This window comes from Protopterus annectens, chromosome 7.part1, assembly GCF_019279795.1.
Source record: "Protopterus annectens isolate FY-2018-M chromosome 7.part1, PAN1.0, whole genome shotgun sequence".
Classification (NCBI taxonomy): domain Eukaryota; kingdom Metazoa; phylum Chordata; order Ceratodontiformes; family Protopteridae; genus Protopterus; species Protopterus annectens.
In genome coordinates this window covers 250,901,991-250,919,126 of record NC_056740.1, presented here as the reverse complement: position 1 = coordinate 250,919,126, position 17,136 = coordinate 250,901,991, and the positions used below count along the sequence as shown (strand labels likewise).

The window sequence follows — 17,136 nt, the reverse complement described above, 5'->3', positions numbered from 1 at the left end:
TTCAGTCTCATGCAACAGAAGGGCACTCAACTACAGCAGCACAGCAGATCGATCAATGACTTCGGCAGTGGAAAGGCTATTGTGGATAAAATTAAAGAGCAAATTTTTTACAGATTTACTCATCCTAGAGAGGGAGGCAGTCTACTACATGCCTGATATCCAGCCAAAATGAGTGTTTTAGCATACAGTAACAGCCTTTCATGTTTTACATGGAAATATGCACACACGTCATCTTGGTGGCATTATGCTATCACATGGTTATCAGGCTGCAAAGCATGCTATCACACGGGTATCCAGCCTCAAAGCAGACATTGCAAATTAAACCAGTAGAAAACAAATCACCCTCACCTGGATGACACACCAAGTTGGTTCTCTCTTTCCTCCCAGGTGCTTCCTCCATTGCCTGCCATCAACCCCCCCCCCCCCCACTCAACAAACTCAAGTCTATTCGTTCTCTAACAGTGGGGAATTCCCAGATCCACTAACGCAACATCCATCTGGATGGAATGTCATTCACACAGGTATTCAGGAATTTGTCATTTCACCAGCATCCCTGCAATGGGAATATTTTTGTGCAAGCACCTAACCATCTCCTTGGGTGGGTGGGAGGTATACCACTTATTTAAATCACCGCAGGGACTCGCAATGCTCTCCCACTTCAAATGCACATGCCTGTGCACTCAAGAATGAGGACTACCACTAGGTGAAGGCTCAGTGAGCTATAAACCCAACTCCGACACCCACTACCCATGGTATTCCTTCTCTGAGGAAAGGTGGTTGCAGATGTCTTGCTCTGACCACCCCCCAAGCCACCCTCCCCTGCCAGCACCAACAAGCAAAAAAGCGGTTTTAGTCAGGGCTTTACCCCTCCAAGCCATTGACACTTGCATCTAGCTGGTTGCCGCCCTTGCCAAAGATCACTGAAGTGGCAATGCATCACCAACAGAGGAACAAATGGGATACAGACCACATGGTTGCCAGACATTAGAGAAGGGAGATATATATATATATATATATATATATATAAAATCCCACTGTAGCACCAGTACTGTACTGTCACATCCTAAAGAAGAACATCAACAAGATTATCCGGTATGAGAGAGGTAGATGGTGTACCTTCACTTCCAGCAGTGATGCAGACATGTGAAGGCATGTGAAAGAAAAGATACCCTTAGCCTGCAGATAAAATGCAAAACCTCTACAAGACACAAACGCCATCCATCCACACATGACCCCTTTTTCTCATTTTTGCATACAGGGTCGGGGTGTCACCTCAGTAGTTACAATAATCGACAGCCAAGATTCACACTGCCAGGTAACTAGCCCTGCCGTGGGTGCAAGACAGAAACACCAGTTCCAAGAAAACTGACCAACCCATATGTTCTCCTGAAGGAAAGATGCAGTATTAACCAAGTGACTCAAATGTGGTTGTTAGGGGGAATGCCTCTCCTGCTGCCTACCACAGAAGTAAACACTAATGCTGCAAGTCTTGTTTCCCACTATTCAAGGGACCGTTCAAAGGGGATAAACGGAAGAAAGATGCCTGCCATTCAGACTTGGATGGATAAGGGATTTGGCTAATGTTTGGTCTTACATTCCCTTCTTATCCTTTCACTGCAAGTCATTCCCAGGATTTTATGACAGATCTTCCTGCTGCACCCTACACTGGCTGCCAAAAATTTAAGATAGGGATTTAGCTTTTCAGAACATCTTCTGGTGCCCAGAATTCTCTTCCTAGTACTGGTGATACTACCTCACTACGTTTTTCTTACAATTAGCAAACAGCATGGCAGTGAGAGTCCTGGCTGGTGAGCTAGCACACACAAACAATTAAGTTTCAAATTTCTTATGCACTCAAAAACTGCCCTTTTCTACAAACAGCATGAGGACTAAAATCTGCAATGTGTAAATTGTGTGGGGGAAGGGGGTGCAGCTGGGCAAGACATCCCTGATGACATGAAAAGTACAGTTTTGTACCTACCATAAATGTAGATGTTCGAGTGCTAATACAGCTGCAGTCATAACAGATGGGTTATCCTGCCGTCAGGCGGGTCCTCGGTCGGCCGAATTCCAAAGTCTAGGTCTGGCGTCGGTTGTCGTCGCTTCTTCCCTGACGTCAGTGCGGCAGGGGTATAAAAGAGCCAGCCGACGCCATCTTCTTCAGTTTTTCTTGCCCCAGATGTCAGGTGCCCTCAGAAGGAAGGCAAAACAAACTTATGTAATCATGCAATATAGAATAATCAAAAAACAGTAGTTTGCAAGCAAATACACCATAAAAGAATACCCCAAATAGGTTGTATGAGAAGGTGTTAGCCATAAGGCCTGTTCTAAGAGGGGATGGAGGGAGGGAAACCTGGACTGCAGCTGTATTAGCACTCGAACATCTACATTTATGGTAGGTACAAAACTGTACTATGTTCATCGTGCATACAGCTGCAGTCATAACATATGGGTAGAATCCCAAAGCTAAGTAGGGGTGGCAGGCACTAAGTGGAACTAGGAGGAGCAAGGATGCCCTGCAAGACAGCTGTGGCAAATCCAGCTCTAGATTTTGAGTAAAGTGTGCACTGAACTCCAAGTGGCTGCTTCCAAAATGTCCTTGGTAGGAACCCCCCTGAGGAAAGCTGCAGAGGTAGCTGTGGCCCTTGTGGAGTGGGACCTGATGCTTGAAGGCACAGCTTTTCCATGGAATGAGTAACAAAAGCGTATGCAGTGGGCTATCCATTTTGAGATTGTCTGTTTGGAGATGGCCTTTCCTTGAGCACCTGTAGCATAGGACACAAAGAGTTGCTCGGATTTCCTGAATGGCTTTGTCCTGTCCAAATAATAATGTAGTTGTCTGTGAATGTCCAATGAATGCAGTAGTCTTTCCCCTTTGTTTTGTGGGTTAGGGTAAAAGGTAGGTAAGTGGATAGTCTGATTCAAGGCTACACTGGATACTACCTTTGGCATAAAGGTAGGGTTGGTTCGTAAGGAAACTCTGTCCTGATGGAAAATGATGAAAGGTTGCACAGCCATGAGGGCCTGTAGTTCCGAAACCCTGCATGCTGAGGTGATAGCCAGAAGGAAGGCTGTTTTCCATGACAAATATTGTAGTTCTGTTGAAGCAGCTGGCTCAAATGGAGGAAGGGTCAGTTTTTCCAATATGAAGTTGAGGTCCCAAGCAGGGACTGGTGGTTTCCTTGGGGGTTTTATATTCTTAGCCCCTCTGAGGAACTGTCTTAAGAGAGGATGAGAGAATAAAGGAGGATCTGTGTTGTATTGTGCAGAAATGGCTGAAGCATGGATTTTGATGGAGGAGAAGGAAAGTCCACTGTTTAACATCTCAGCTAGGTACTGTAATATTTGAGGTATATTTATTACCCAAGGATTCTGGCCCTTTTTCTGATTCCAGGCACAAAACCGCTTCCATTTGGGGGAGTAGGCTTTTCTAGTAGAAGGTCTTCTGGCCTTCAAGATGACATCCTGCACCTCCTTGGAGAGGAGGGTCTGTTGGGAAATCAAGGGATTCTCCATGTGGCTAGATTTAGGGTTTTGAGCTGGCTGTGAAGAGTTTTGAAGTTGTGCTGGGACAACAGAAGAGGCACTAGAGGTAGGATCCATGGTAGGGAATGCGTCAGGCTCTTCAGGAGTGGATACCAGTGTTGTCTTGGCCAGTCTGAAGCAATGAGAATCATTTTCGGCCTCTCTGCTCTGGCTTTTAATAGAACTTTGGGCAGCAGAGGGAGAGGCAGAAAGGCATAGACTGTCAATGTTGTCCAATTGAAATAAAGTGCGTCCACTTTCCAGGCCTGTGGATGATAGGTCCTTGAGCAAAATTTTTTCAGTTGGTAATTTCTGTGGGTAGCAAAGAGATCTATGTCTGGCTGTCCCCATGCCTGAGTTATCTTTGCAAAAACTTGAGGATGCAACTTCCATTCGTGTGGATCTGTCATATTTCTGCTTAGGCTGTCTGCCAGTGTGTTTTCCTTCCCTGGCAGGAATTGTGCCTGAAGTTGGATTTGCAATTCCAGAGCTGTGTTCCAAAGGGTCATGGCTAGTCTGCACAGGGGGTATGAATGAGTTCCCCCCTGTTTGTTTATGTACCATATCACTGTGGTGTTGTCTGTCCTTATCAATAGCTGGCCTGGATGCAGTAGGTCTTTGAAGGCCATAATAGCATTTTGCACGGCTAGCATTTCCTTTTGGTTGATGTGTAGGTGCTTCTCTTTTTGGGACCATTTCCCTGAATGCACCGATCTTTCATGTGTGCCCCCCAGGCATAGTCCGAGGCGTCTGTTGTGATGATTTGATTTGCTTGAGGTATGCAGAAAGGGAGACCTTTGTTTCTTTGGCATGCTTGAGCCCACCACAGAAATTCCTTTTGAAGACATGGAATGAGTGGTATAATTGTTTCCAAACTGTGGCTGTGTTGAGACCACAAGTTTTTTAGGTACCATTGAAGTTTCCTCATATGCAGCTTTGCGCATGGGATCAGCAGGATGCAAGATGCCATGAATCCCAGAGCCTGCAGGACTTTCCTTCCAGTCAGCCTGGTGAAGGTTGCCATTTTGCTGAAGTTTTGAGATAGTTGCCCTTGTTTGTCTGGCGTGAGGTAGGCCATCTGGGTGTTTGTATTTAAGCTGGCACCCAGGAAAATTATTGTTTGAGAGGGTATTAGTTTTGATTTCTTTTTGTTGACTGTGTATCCCAGAAAGTTCAACAGTCTTATTACAAACGCCAGGTGTTTCAGAAGTATGTCCTTGCTGTCCACTTGGATCAGGCAGTCATCCAGATATGGGTATATTTGTATTCCTTGAAGTCTGCAGAAGGCAATTACTGATGCCAGGCATTTCGTAAACACTCTGGGCGCAGTAGATAAGCCAAAGGGCAATGCAGAGAATTGATAATGGGTTGAACCTGCAAGAAATCCGAGGTATCTTCTGCAATCTTGTCTGATAGGGACATGCAGGTATGCCTCCTTGAGGTCCAATGTTACCAGCCAAGACTCCTTGCCCAGCATGGGAAGAAGCTGCTGTAATGTGAGCATCTTGAATTTTGGTACCTGTAAATATGCGTTTAGGATGGACAGATCTAAAATAGGTCTCCATTCTTTGTCTTTCCTTGGTACCAGGAATAGTCTGGAATAAAACCCTTGACCTTGTTCTTTTGCAGGCACCTCTTGAATAGCTTTCATGTCCATGAGAGCTGAAATTTGTTTTTCTGCCTCTGCCCTTTGATTTTGTGGCAGGTTTGGCATGCCTCTCAGTTTTGGAAGGGTGTGAAAGTGGAATCTGTAGCCTCTGTCTATAATGTCCAGGATCCATTTGTCTTTTGTGACAATATGCCAATTTTTTGAGAATAATGCCAGTTTTCCGCCTAAAGGTGCTGCCATTAAAGCTTTGCTTGGCAGGTAAAGGGGAAAGTCATTGTGTCTGCTTTCTGAATGACTGTGATCTATCTTCTCCACTTCTTGGGGTTGGTGCTTTCCATTGCCTGGCTCTGAATAATCCTTGAGATTGCCCTCTACCCCTCGGGTGCCTGTATCTGCCTCTTTGAGGTCTGTCCGTGGCTGGAAAGGACCAATTTTTTGAAGGCCAGTTTCTGCTGAAGCATGGAGATTGTACCTGCAGGAAATCTTTCACTGTTTGCATTGATCTCGCCTTTTCCTCCATTTTCTTTAGTACCTCCTCAGCTTTAACACCAAACAATACATCTTTTTGAAGAGGTGCATCTAGTAATTTAGCTTTGACATGATCTGGTAAGGCTTGTTCTTTTTTCCAAGCATGTCTATGTATGACAGACCCTGTAACAGCAGCTCTACATGAGGCCTCTAAAGCATCAAAACCACACTGCAAGGTATGTTTACCCACTTGCTCTGCACTATGCAACAAATCCTGCAACTCTTTTAAATCTGGTTGCTCAGGTTGTGTCATTTTGCTTTTCAACTCAGATAATAAAAACTGTTGATACTTTAACATATGGAACTGACAGTTTAATGCCCTCGTGGTTAAAGTGGCCGAGGTATACACCTTTTTCCCCCACCTTTCTAAAGCTCTGGAATCTCTCTGAAGGTAATGGGTTTTTAGCAGTAGAGGCCTTAATTCCCTTGGGACCCTGTGAAATAGTTTCTGGGTCAGCAGTATGGCTTTTGTATAGGAACTGGTGCGAATCAGGAACCCGGTAATACCTGTCTGGTTTAACAGGAGCTGGAGGTAAAGAATCTGGGTTGAGGCTGGCTTCTGTGTACACATCATCTAATATATCTAAGACAGGAGGGATAGCCAGAGGCCTATGCTGGGGGAGCAAGAGAAAATCCCTGAGCCTTTTCTTGGAATCTGAGTAATCTTGGCCTTCCCAGTGAAAGTGTTCCCTCAAAGTATGTAGGGTTTCCCCAAAAGAGAAGTCCTCGGGGGGGGGGGGGGCGCCGAGGGAAAAGACTCCTCTGCATCAGAGTCTTCAAAAGGAGAATATGTATATTCCTGGTCCTCAGAATGTTCAGAGGTAATAGAGGCTTGATCTGAGGAAGGGTAGTCTTCCTCTAATCTGGGCCTTTTGTCCGAGGGGGGTTAAGAACCCCTGATAAGAGTAATCAAATCCTCAGCCATTTTGAGCATCTGTTTTTTAGGCATGGGGCCTTGAGAGGGGGGGTCTGTGGTCCTTGTTTTTTAGTTTTCATGGCTGCTTTAGATTTTGTGAAAACCTTAATAGAGAAGGAGGAAGGCCTGAAGACACCTTGAGAAATGGCAGGCCTGTCTAAACTCTGGGTTTCCCCGCCAAGAGTGGCATCGGTATCTGTAGTCGGAATGGGGGCAGAGGAGCCTGGACCTCGGGCACAGAAGACACCGGTAATGAAGTGTCATCGGTACTCAGGGGTTGCATAAGCGCCTCGCTGAGAACCAGAGAACCGGTAGTCGGCCATAGCGTGGCGTCAGTATAAGTCACGGACCTCGTATGTCGGTCCTTACCTTTGCGTCTTTTATTCAAAACTGGAGTCGGAGTATCCGATGACATAATATAATTAAATTTTTTACCAAAATAGTGATGGGCGAACTCCGCCCGACGCTTAATAGTGCGTTTGTTGAATCTAGCACAAAAACGGCAGGCCGAGACGTCGTGGTCTGGGCCTAAGCAAGGAATACAGAAAGAGTGGAAATCCTTATGCGGTACTTGCTTCCCACATGAAATGCAATTAACTTTGTCTGACATCGGTCTGAGGCAAGAAAAGTTTCCCCAATGGGGTACTTAGCTTTCAAGAAGACTTCGGCTGAAATATTTTCGTAAATCTCAGGAGCAGACCAGCACTTGCGAACTCCTTCTGCTTCGGGCACCGCGCGGCAAGAAAGACTGAAGAAGATGGCGTCGGCTGGCTCTTTTATACCCTGCCGCACTGACGTCAGGGAAGAAGCGACGACAACCGACGCCGGACCTAGACTTTGGAATTTGGCCGACCGAGGACCCGCCTGACGGCAGGATAACCCATCTGTTATGACTGCAGCTGTATGCACGATGAACATCATTAAAGTATGTGTCACTTAAAGGCCTAAAAATAAGTAATTAAAGAATGCAAGAACCTTTGCTGTCAAAGGCGCATCAGAAAATTAAATTCCGAGTAGTATCCATTGCATAGGAGTCATTGAAATTATTAAGAATGAAACATTAAACAGTGCTGAAGGCAAGAGATTAACATTCATGTTGTAAAGGAGATGATGTAAAACAGTATCACAATGGAATTACAATGGATTTAAACACACGTTTTATTTTATTTACTACACTGGGTAGTAGACAGATCCACAGAGACCAGGTTCAGCCACAGACGGAGCACTGTTACTTATGTTAACTGATTTTACATGCTAGATTGCACATAGGCAAAATGGAGGCTGATGCTTTTGAACAGCTCACAGCCTTATTCCTATTTGATAAATGCCATAGTTGGGACTTCTCTAAATCAACATCTATTGCTAAAGATAATATATACAATAATTTGCTTTGCAAAGCTGCTATCATTCAGTAGTAGTATTCATATAAACCAGACCCCTCTACCAATCTGCCCCATTAAAAAAAAAGTCAAGCAGCCATACCTGTGTGAGTTCAAACGCTCTGTATGCCAACACAGAATTAACACGAACAGCATTCTTTGCAATGTGACATTCATGTTTAGGCGTTGGATCCAACATACTTTTTGTCTGATTATCATATATGCTTTTCACTCTCCCCTACATAAAATATTAAAAAAGTTACCAACAGCACATAATGGGAATTAGTATTTTACAACAGAAATGCTATACACAATTAAGCTGTATATTAAACTTTGAACAAGACTACATTAATCTCTTAATTACTTTGCATTTTCAAAATGTCTGTCCCCATAATAAGAAGTTATGTACCTACCATAACGTTCCATGTTAGTTGTCTTCTTCTCGCCTTCTTTCTTGCTGGATGGGTTCGGAGCCGATCCTCTGCTCCGACTCGGCCAATACTAAAAGCTCGAGAGCTAATTCCACCGGCTCGAGGCTCCCCTATATCCCACAATGCTAGGCGGTAACTACTCAGATCTCGTTTGGTAGCTATACCAAGCAATACTATTCTCCAAGAATGGATTAACAATTTTCAGAGGAAGAAACACAAAATAATTCCGGTCGGTCTGTCCAGGCTTGGGGGAAGGAGGAGGGCAGAAAGAAGGAAGAAGACAACTAACATGGAACGTTATGGTAGGTACATAACTTCTTAATGTTAAGTTGTCAATCTCGCCTTCATTCTTGCTGGATGGGGCCGCGTCCCTAGCACCTTATCCCGGGTGGCCTATCGGAACAGACTCTTGAGAACAGTGGAACCAAAGTTGGCACGGCTTCTGGAGACCATGTCCAATTTGTAATGTGAAATGAATGTATGAGGAGAAGCCCAGGTGGCTGCTGCACAAATTAAGTCTATAGGCAACCTGTCCTGAAAGGCTATGGATGTAGCTACTGCCCTAGTTGAATGAGCTCTAGGTCTTGAGGGTAATTTTTGATGTCTGATCTCATAGATAAAAGTAATTGTAGAGGTGAGCCATCTAGATAGAGATACTTTAGTGACTGGAAGGCCCAATCTTCCTTCTGCATATGACAGAAACAATTGATCAGATTTCTTGAGTTGTTTAGTTCTGTCTAAGTAATATCTCAGTTGGCGATGAACATCCAAAAAATGCAGCTTTTGCTCTGACCTATTTGAACAGTTAGGGAAAAAAACAGGAAGATCAATAACCTGGTTTAGGTTAATTTGAGAAGAAATTTTTGGTAAAAAGGATGGATTAGTCCGGAGAGATACCCTGTCTTTGTGAAAAACTAAGTAAGGAGGGCGACTGCATAGAGCATGGAGTTCTGATACTCTTTTCGCTGAAGTTATAGCTACCAGAAAAAGTGTCTTCCAAGAAAGCAATTTCAGAGAAAATGAATCCGCTGGTTCGAAGGGGGGAAGAATTAAAGATGCCAGAACCAAGTTTAAATCCCATTGAGGCGGAGGGTCTTTGGTTGGAGGTTTGAGAAGAAATACACCTCTTAAGAAGGCTTTACAGAGTTTGTGAGCCATGATGCTGGATTCTGAGACACCAACATGAAAATTTAATATGGCAGCCAATTGAACTCTAATGGTTGATGCAGAAGATCCTAAATGAAAATGTTCTGCCAGAAAGTCTAAAATAGACTGGATAGGTGCAGTAAAAGGATCAATGCTTTTCGATGATGCCCAAAGGGAAAAACGTTTCCATTTACTAGTATAAATCTTCCGGGTAGAGGATTTATGAGAGGCTATCAAGATATCTCGAACCGAGCGAGATATTGATGGAAGCCTGGCTAAGGTAGGAATTGGAGAAACCATGCTGTGAGGTTTAGGGAAGACAGAGATTGGTGCAGCTGACCCGACTGATGGGTAATCAGATCTGGTACTGGGTCCAGATGCCAAGGCTGCTCCAAAAGGTAGCAATGAAGAAAGGGGAACCATATCTGTCGAGACCAGTAAGGGGCAATGAGGATCATAATCACTCTCAAGGCGATGGCTTTCTGAATTAGTTGAGGTATCAGTGGAAAGGGGGGAAAGGCATACAGAAGTCCCCGGGGCCAATCGTGGACTAGAGCGTCTCTTGTGGGATGGCCTGGTAACGGGAAGAGCGTGAAGAAGTCTTGACACTTGCTGTTTTTGGGAGTAGCAAAAAGATCGCAGCAAGGATGGCCCCATCTTAGAAATACCTCTTCTAGAATTGATTTGTTTAGAGACCACTCGTGTGGCATGAGAATTGCTCTGCTCAACTTGTCTGCAATGACGTTGGATTTTCCGGAAATATGCGTCGCTATCAGAAAACGCTGAGAAGAGATCGCCCATTGCCAAAGTCTGAGTGCTTCTCGACATAAAGGGTATGATCTGGTTCCGCCTTGTTTGTTGATGTACCACACCACGGACATGTTGTCCGTTTGAATTGCAATAGTCCCTTTGGGAAGAGAGTCGTTTAAGGCTTGCAACGCTAAAAGCACTGCTCTCATCTCTAAGACACTTATGTGCAAGTGGCACTCGCAGGGTTGCCACGTGCCCTGGACTGTCCTGCCCTGATAATGCCCCCCCCACCCGATCAGGGAGGCATCTGTTGTCAACGTGGCAACTGGAGGGGGGAGAGTGAAGGGTCTTCCTTGGAGAAGTTGAGGTGACGTTACCCACTAAGACAGTTGATTCTTGCATACTTGAGTTATCAAAATGCTGTGGGACATTGGGAGTCGTTGAAAGGACCATTGGGTAAAGAGGATCCTCATGTAAAAGCGAGCTAAGGGGAGAAGGGGAATAGCTGCTGCCATGAGTCCTAGTACCTTCAGTACCAGTCTGGCTTTGACTTTGACTAATTGCGATAGAAGGGATACTTGGTTCCGGATATTTAAAACCCTCTGCTCTGTGAGTGTGGCTGAAAGGGTCTGTGTATCTAATTTGGCACCTATGAAAGTAATAGACCGACAAGGCAGATTTTTCTAAATTTATTGAAATGCCTAGAGCTTGACAGGTTTGAATGGTGAAATCCCTGGATAGGAGAAGCTGATATCTGGTGGTGGCAGTAAGGAGCCAATCGTCCAGATATGGAAACACCTGGAATCCCTGGCGCCTCAAGTGAGCCGTGACCACTGCCATGCATTTGGTGAACACCCGGGGGGCTGTAGTGAGACCAAAGGGCAGGGCCCTGAATTGGCAATGATTGGCTCCCAGCCTGAAGCGGAGATATCTCCTGGAGTGTCGGTTCATTTTGATGTGATAGTACGCATCCTGAAGATCTATCGAGCACATCCAATTGTCCTGACCCAAGAAGGGTAGGATGGACTGTAGCGTGACCATCCGGAATTTTGTTTTTTTGACAAACTTGTTTAAGTGGCTGAGATCCAGAATGGGTCTCCAGTCCCCTGTTTTTTTTGGTACCAAAAAGAATTTGGAGTATATTCCGGATCCTTGCTGGTCTGCTGGGACTGATTGGATTACTCTTTTTGACAGCAGCTTTGACACTTCTAATGCTGCTTTTTCCCTTAGACCGGGTGGAACGTCTGGAAGGGATCTTTTGGTTGTGTTGGAATATGAATAAGGGGAAGTTAGTAGCGCTCGGATATGAACAACTGTACCCAGTTGTCTTGAGTTAGGAAAGCCAGGCTTCTGGGTACAGCGATAATCTTCCCCAACTGCCTCCGGCGGACAGCCGGGCAGCCCTCAGGGGTGCTGAAAGCGTTTGTCAGAGAACACCTCTCTGCTACCCTGGTTTTGGGGACCTCCTCTGCCTCTGGGGCGGCGTCTATTATTATTCCCCCCTCTGCCTCTAGGGGGAAATCGGCCTTGTGCGTCAGATGAGACTCCCTGGGATTGTTTTCGGAACCACATCTTTCCTCCCCTCTGACCTTTGGGATAGGGTCTAGAAGGGGTGGAAAAACGGACTCCTACAGCAGAGAGAGTCTTACCTTCCACCTCGCACCTGGTCAATGTATCCTTCACCTGTGGACCAAACAAAGACGATCCATCAAAAGGGGAATTGGTGAAGGACGCCTTGAAAGGGTCCACAAAGTTGCATAGCCGCATCCAGGCGTGCCTTCGTAAGGCAAACTCCTGTGCCTGCGGATCTACTCGCTCCATCTGCTACATACGAGACTAGCCGCATGGAGGAGTTCACGATTGAATTTAGGGTTGCCAACTGGGAGTTCATTGCGTCTTTGAACCCCTCAGCTGTAGGATCCTTCATCAGTTCACCCATATCCTTGAGTAAATCTCTTTGGAGACGGGTGAAGTGGCATAAGTAATTCAGGGACCGCATTGAAAAGGTCGCTGACGAGAACATCCGCTTGCCGTACCTGTCCATGGTCCTAGATTCTTTATTAGGAAGATGGACAGGAACCGAAGGATCAGCTAATTCCTTCTTTGTGGCCGCAGCCACCACCATGGCATCAACAGGGACACCTTTGGATAAAATCTGTTTGTCTGTGGGGGCAGTGATAAATTTGGATGGTCTCCTCGGGGTGGGTTCCACTGAGTCAGGAGCCGTCCAAGCCTTCCTTGCCACCACTTCCATAAGGGGTCAAAGGGAGGGACACCCAGGAGGTAGAAGGGCGAGAACCAAACGCCTCAAGATACACTGACTCATCCTCCGAAGGGTTAAGGGCTGGCCAATTCCCCCTCTGTTTGAGGATTTCAAGGATGTCTGCAAAGGAGACATCCTCAGAGGGGGAACGAGGGGACCCTTCGATTCCTCTAAGTCAGTGTCAGAGGTGATAGACTCAGGTGAGTCAATGTGCTTCCTCTTGCACTGCCTCTTCCTAGGGGGATCTCCTGCAGGGTCAGGAGAGACCCCGGGGAATCTTGAGGAGTTGGTTCTCTGCGGTGTGAGACAAGGGGGTGAGTAGAAATCACCACAGGCACTGTAGATGGAGGGGCTGAGGGAACCGACTGAGGGGCAGAACCTGGTTCTAGCACGCTCCGCATGACCTCGAAGGCATCCCTGTCAGGCAAGGCCCGAGGCCCTCGCTCCGAAGAGACAAGGACCCCTCCGGGCACCGACAGAGACGGCTCCGAAGCCGATGTCGGAGCCGAACTCACCAGCGCCGAAGCCCCGAGAGGGAGAGCGGGGTCGGACAAGGGTCCGATGCCACTCGCCCCCTCGGAGCAGACGAGGGAAGTCCGGCGCCGTGATCCCTCCAAAGCGGAGATCAGAGCAGACGACGGAGCCGAAATGGAAGGCATCGGATCCGACGCACCGACAGTCATGGCTCCAACAAGCCTTGGCTCCGAACTCGAAGGAGTCTGAGGAGGAATGTAATCTGGGACGGGAATAGCCAATGACTGATGAGTCAGGCTATGGAGCATTTGGGCCAGTGCCTCGGACTTAAGAAGTCTACTCACCACCCTCTGCAAATCATGGTCTGACAACCTAGAAGACCGAGAGGAATGGGTTTTGTGACTCCGCTCCGAAACGAGAGGGGAACCTGGCGCCAGTGCACAGATCCAATGGATGGGGACCTGGATCTCTTTCTGAAATGGCTCCGATAATGGTATCGGAGCAGATGGGGACTTAGCTTCGCTCCAGCGGAGCAAGTAACGGTAAGAGGCTTAGGAATAGATCCGATGGATGGGGATCTAGACCTCTTTTTAGACAGTGGCTCCGATGATGGTATCGGAGCCGATGAAGATCAGCCTCGGCTCCAGCCGGAGCCGAGGTAACAGTTTGAGGTTTAAGAACATCGGCTCCGGCGGATCCGATGGAGCCTGCCGACTTTTCCACAGTCGACTCAAGAGCAGGAGTCGACTGTTTTGAAGTTTTCGAAGGCTTACCCGACCCAGACTGAGTCGGGGGGCCTTCAGGCTTTAACAAGCCCCTTAAGATGAGTTTGTTTTTGCGCTCCTGCAGGACTCGAGGGCTGAAACTATGGCAGACAGCACAAGAGTCCTGCAGGTGCACACGTCCCAGGCAGTACACAAGAAGTGTGACAGTCTGTCAGAGACATCTTCTGACAGCACGAGTCACACTTCTTGAAGCCTGAGACCTTGTCCTTAGACATAAGGAAGAGGGGCTGTCTCAAACACACACACAGACACTCTACACTAAGAAAATAGAGATAAAACACAAGCACACAAGCCCCTACAACACTACTGAAAAAAGGGACTGGGGTGAGGGAAGGGCCGAAGGCCTAGAACTAACAACAATAAAAGGGGTGGGAATCGAAAAATAAGGGTCGATAGAACTAAAAACTAACACAAACAATATCAATATATATAACTAAGAAAAGAAAGGGGAATTAGTACTACCTCAAAGGTAAAAATTTACTTACGTGCCTGAGCCGGTAAGAAAAGCACCTCGTAGCTATAGCGGCAAACGAGATCTGGGTAGTTACCGCCTAGCATTGTGGGATATAGGGGAGCCTCGAGCCGGTGGAATTAGCTCTCGAGCTTTTAGTATTGGCTGAGTCGGAGCCGAGGATCGGCTCCGAACCCATCCAGCAAGAATGAAGGCGAGATTGACAACTTAACATCAATGGTTCTATTTTCGTTCTATGTGGAAGTGTGTGCATCTCCAAAATGGTTAATTTACTCATTAAGTTGTCAAGAAATGTTACTGCCAAAATTAACAAAAACACGTCCTTAGACTCTACTACTTTCAAAAATAAAGGAGCAGCTGCATCTTGAATTTCAATGAAAAAAGTCACATTTTAAGGCTTCAAGAAATACAAAAAACCCACAAAAAGATCACCTCTATACAGATATACATTTTCCTCTCTGGTCTAAGTACACAGACATACACATATTTACACACATGTTTTCTCTGTGTGTGTGTGTGTATATATATATATATCTATATATATATAGATATATATATATATATATATACACACACACACACACACACACACACACACATATATATATATATATATATATATGTACACACACACACACACATATATATATATATATATATATATATATATATATGTACATACACACACACACACACACACAATATAGATTTTATATATTATACAGAGATGGATTGCATTCATAATGCTGATCATCACTGCATCGTACACAAAAGGTTGAAAATCAAAACACAGACTAGGCGGTACAACAGGGACTGATGTTTTCCCCGCTGTACAGTGATCTCAGGAGTTGGTCTATATATAATTAGCAGGGGGGTGTGCAGGGAGGCTTGCATAGAATGTCTGCCAAGTTTTTTGGCATCGTGACTTTTGACATTCTGTGGTCAATGTTGTGAAGATTGGGTAGAGATGGGTGAAGGTTGCCAGCCTACCCAAATGGAATTCGATACATAATTATGGCATTTGTAAATATAAATGTAAAATACAGGCTTGTTTCTTAAATGAAAGAAAATACTGTAAAATGTTGAACTTCAAGATTGTAGCAAAATTGCCATCTGCTGTAAGGAAAACTAAGTCAAGCATTTCAAATCTATCCTTTGATCTCTAGAGCTCGGAGTCACTCTGTCTGGGCTAGCACATTCTTTCTGTTGTTTTAACTTAAGGAATAATTACTAGTGTACATGTGAAATGTATTTTATTGTTGTAGCTTCCTGAGCAGGTGTTAGCTTGATAAATAATGTAGCCTGTTGGTCTGGGAACCCCAGGCTAAGTGTCAAAATGATGTAATGTGTATACTGGGAAAACCTAAGTGTCACAAATGATGTAATCTGGGAGGGCCCAGCAGAAATGTTTTGTTAGTGATTTTAAAACTACTGCTCAGAAAGAAACTAAGCATTTTTGTCAGACTATCCAACTCAGCACTGCCTTATGCTCTATGTAAGTAAGTTACTTTAGAACTTTGTTTTCTTGTAGCAATAGCTAGGAATTAGAAAATATTAGACTAAGTGTTTTTCTGTTATGTCAGAACTGTACTACTTAATTATTTTAAGTAGTTTCTGTGTGATCTCTGAACTCTTGAATGACACTGTGGTGTAGTAGTATTGTCTTGTGTTTTTAGTATTTATTATTAAATATTTTAAACCCTTTTCAACTGTGGCTGGTTTATGTAGAGATAATTTAAGCTCTAGAGTACATTGCATATTTATAGAGTTTACTGTCTAAGTCACTCCAAATAAGCCTTGACAGATTTGTCACACTTACCGACCAGATAATAATATTGTACAGTAATAATTGGACACCCTTTTAAGGGCCTTTTAGTAGCTGATAAATATTAGCTGGTGGTGGCAGTAATTACTACCATAGAGTCTGGGTAAAGGGGCACAGCTGGAGAATCTGTGACAGCCATTCCCAGGAGGGTCTGTGAAGTTGTATACATACTTATCTCAAAGTGTGTGTGTGTCAGCTACTTGGGCAGGGACACGAAGCATTGGTTGGACAGAGGGTACTGAAGGTTAGCTTGCCAGCTAGGCTGAGATTTGGACCCTAAAACTGTGCCAGTGGGGAGTCTTATTGGGGACCTGGAGAGCAACGGAGCAACCAGCCCCAGACTGACTGTGAACTCTGTGTGCACTTAAGGGAAATTGTACTTTGCTGTGTGTATTTGTTATCCTTTCCTCATACATGAGACGCCCTCTCTGGTGTTAGTGGCGAGGACTGAGGCTCCTTGACTGCTGGGCCAGGGCACGGGCATCACAGATGTAATGTTGTTCAGCATTATGAATGTATTCCATACATACACATTTTGATAATTTCTTATTTTATTCTGAAAAAAACAAAGCTATACATTTAGTTAACTTTTTGTAAAGCCTGTACTCCAACAATTTACAAAGGTCTTAAATTAGGATACAATTCCCAGGATGGTACAGAAATAAAAATTCTCTTGTCACATCTCTAAGACACTTTGCACCCATTGGCAGGTAAAGTAGTATCACCTTTGAGGAACATATCAACCAGGTCACTTAGTACTGAGCACTAAGATGCTTAGTTCAGTTAACTGTTACAGCCCTCAGGTGTAAAACAGATTATCAGGTTCAAAAAGATAGGTTGTCTCCAGGCTGATAAGACAGCATCATTAATAAACAACTCCACAAGGGGAACTTTTATAGTTTGATAACTAGCAAGGTCAGCTACCCCCCCCCCCCCCCAACACTGTTATTAACTTCCATATAACACAGTGATATGGATACATATATAGTTTTAAAAAAAAATAAACCACTGTAGAGATTTTTCCTTTTCATGC

General features: G+C 45.0%; 1 protein-coding gene across 6 annotated transcripts in view; it reads right to left on the bottom strand.

Annotated features, from left to right (window-relative positions):
• TASOR (transcription activation suppressor) overlaps positions 1-17,136 on the bottom strand; it is a 2,736,533-nt gene that overhangs the window by 2,171,114 nt on the left and 548,283 nt on the right. For all 6 annotated transcript variants that reach the window (XM_044078696.1, XM_044078698.1, XM_044078701.1 and 3 more), the window contains exon 6: positions 8,061-8,195. In XM_044078696.1, the coding sequence (XP_043934631.1) occupies positions 8,061-8,195 (135 nt within the window). The remainder of the gene's footprint in view (positions 1-8,060; positions 8,196-17,136) is intronic.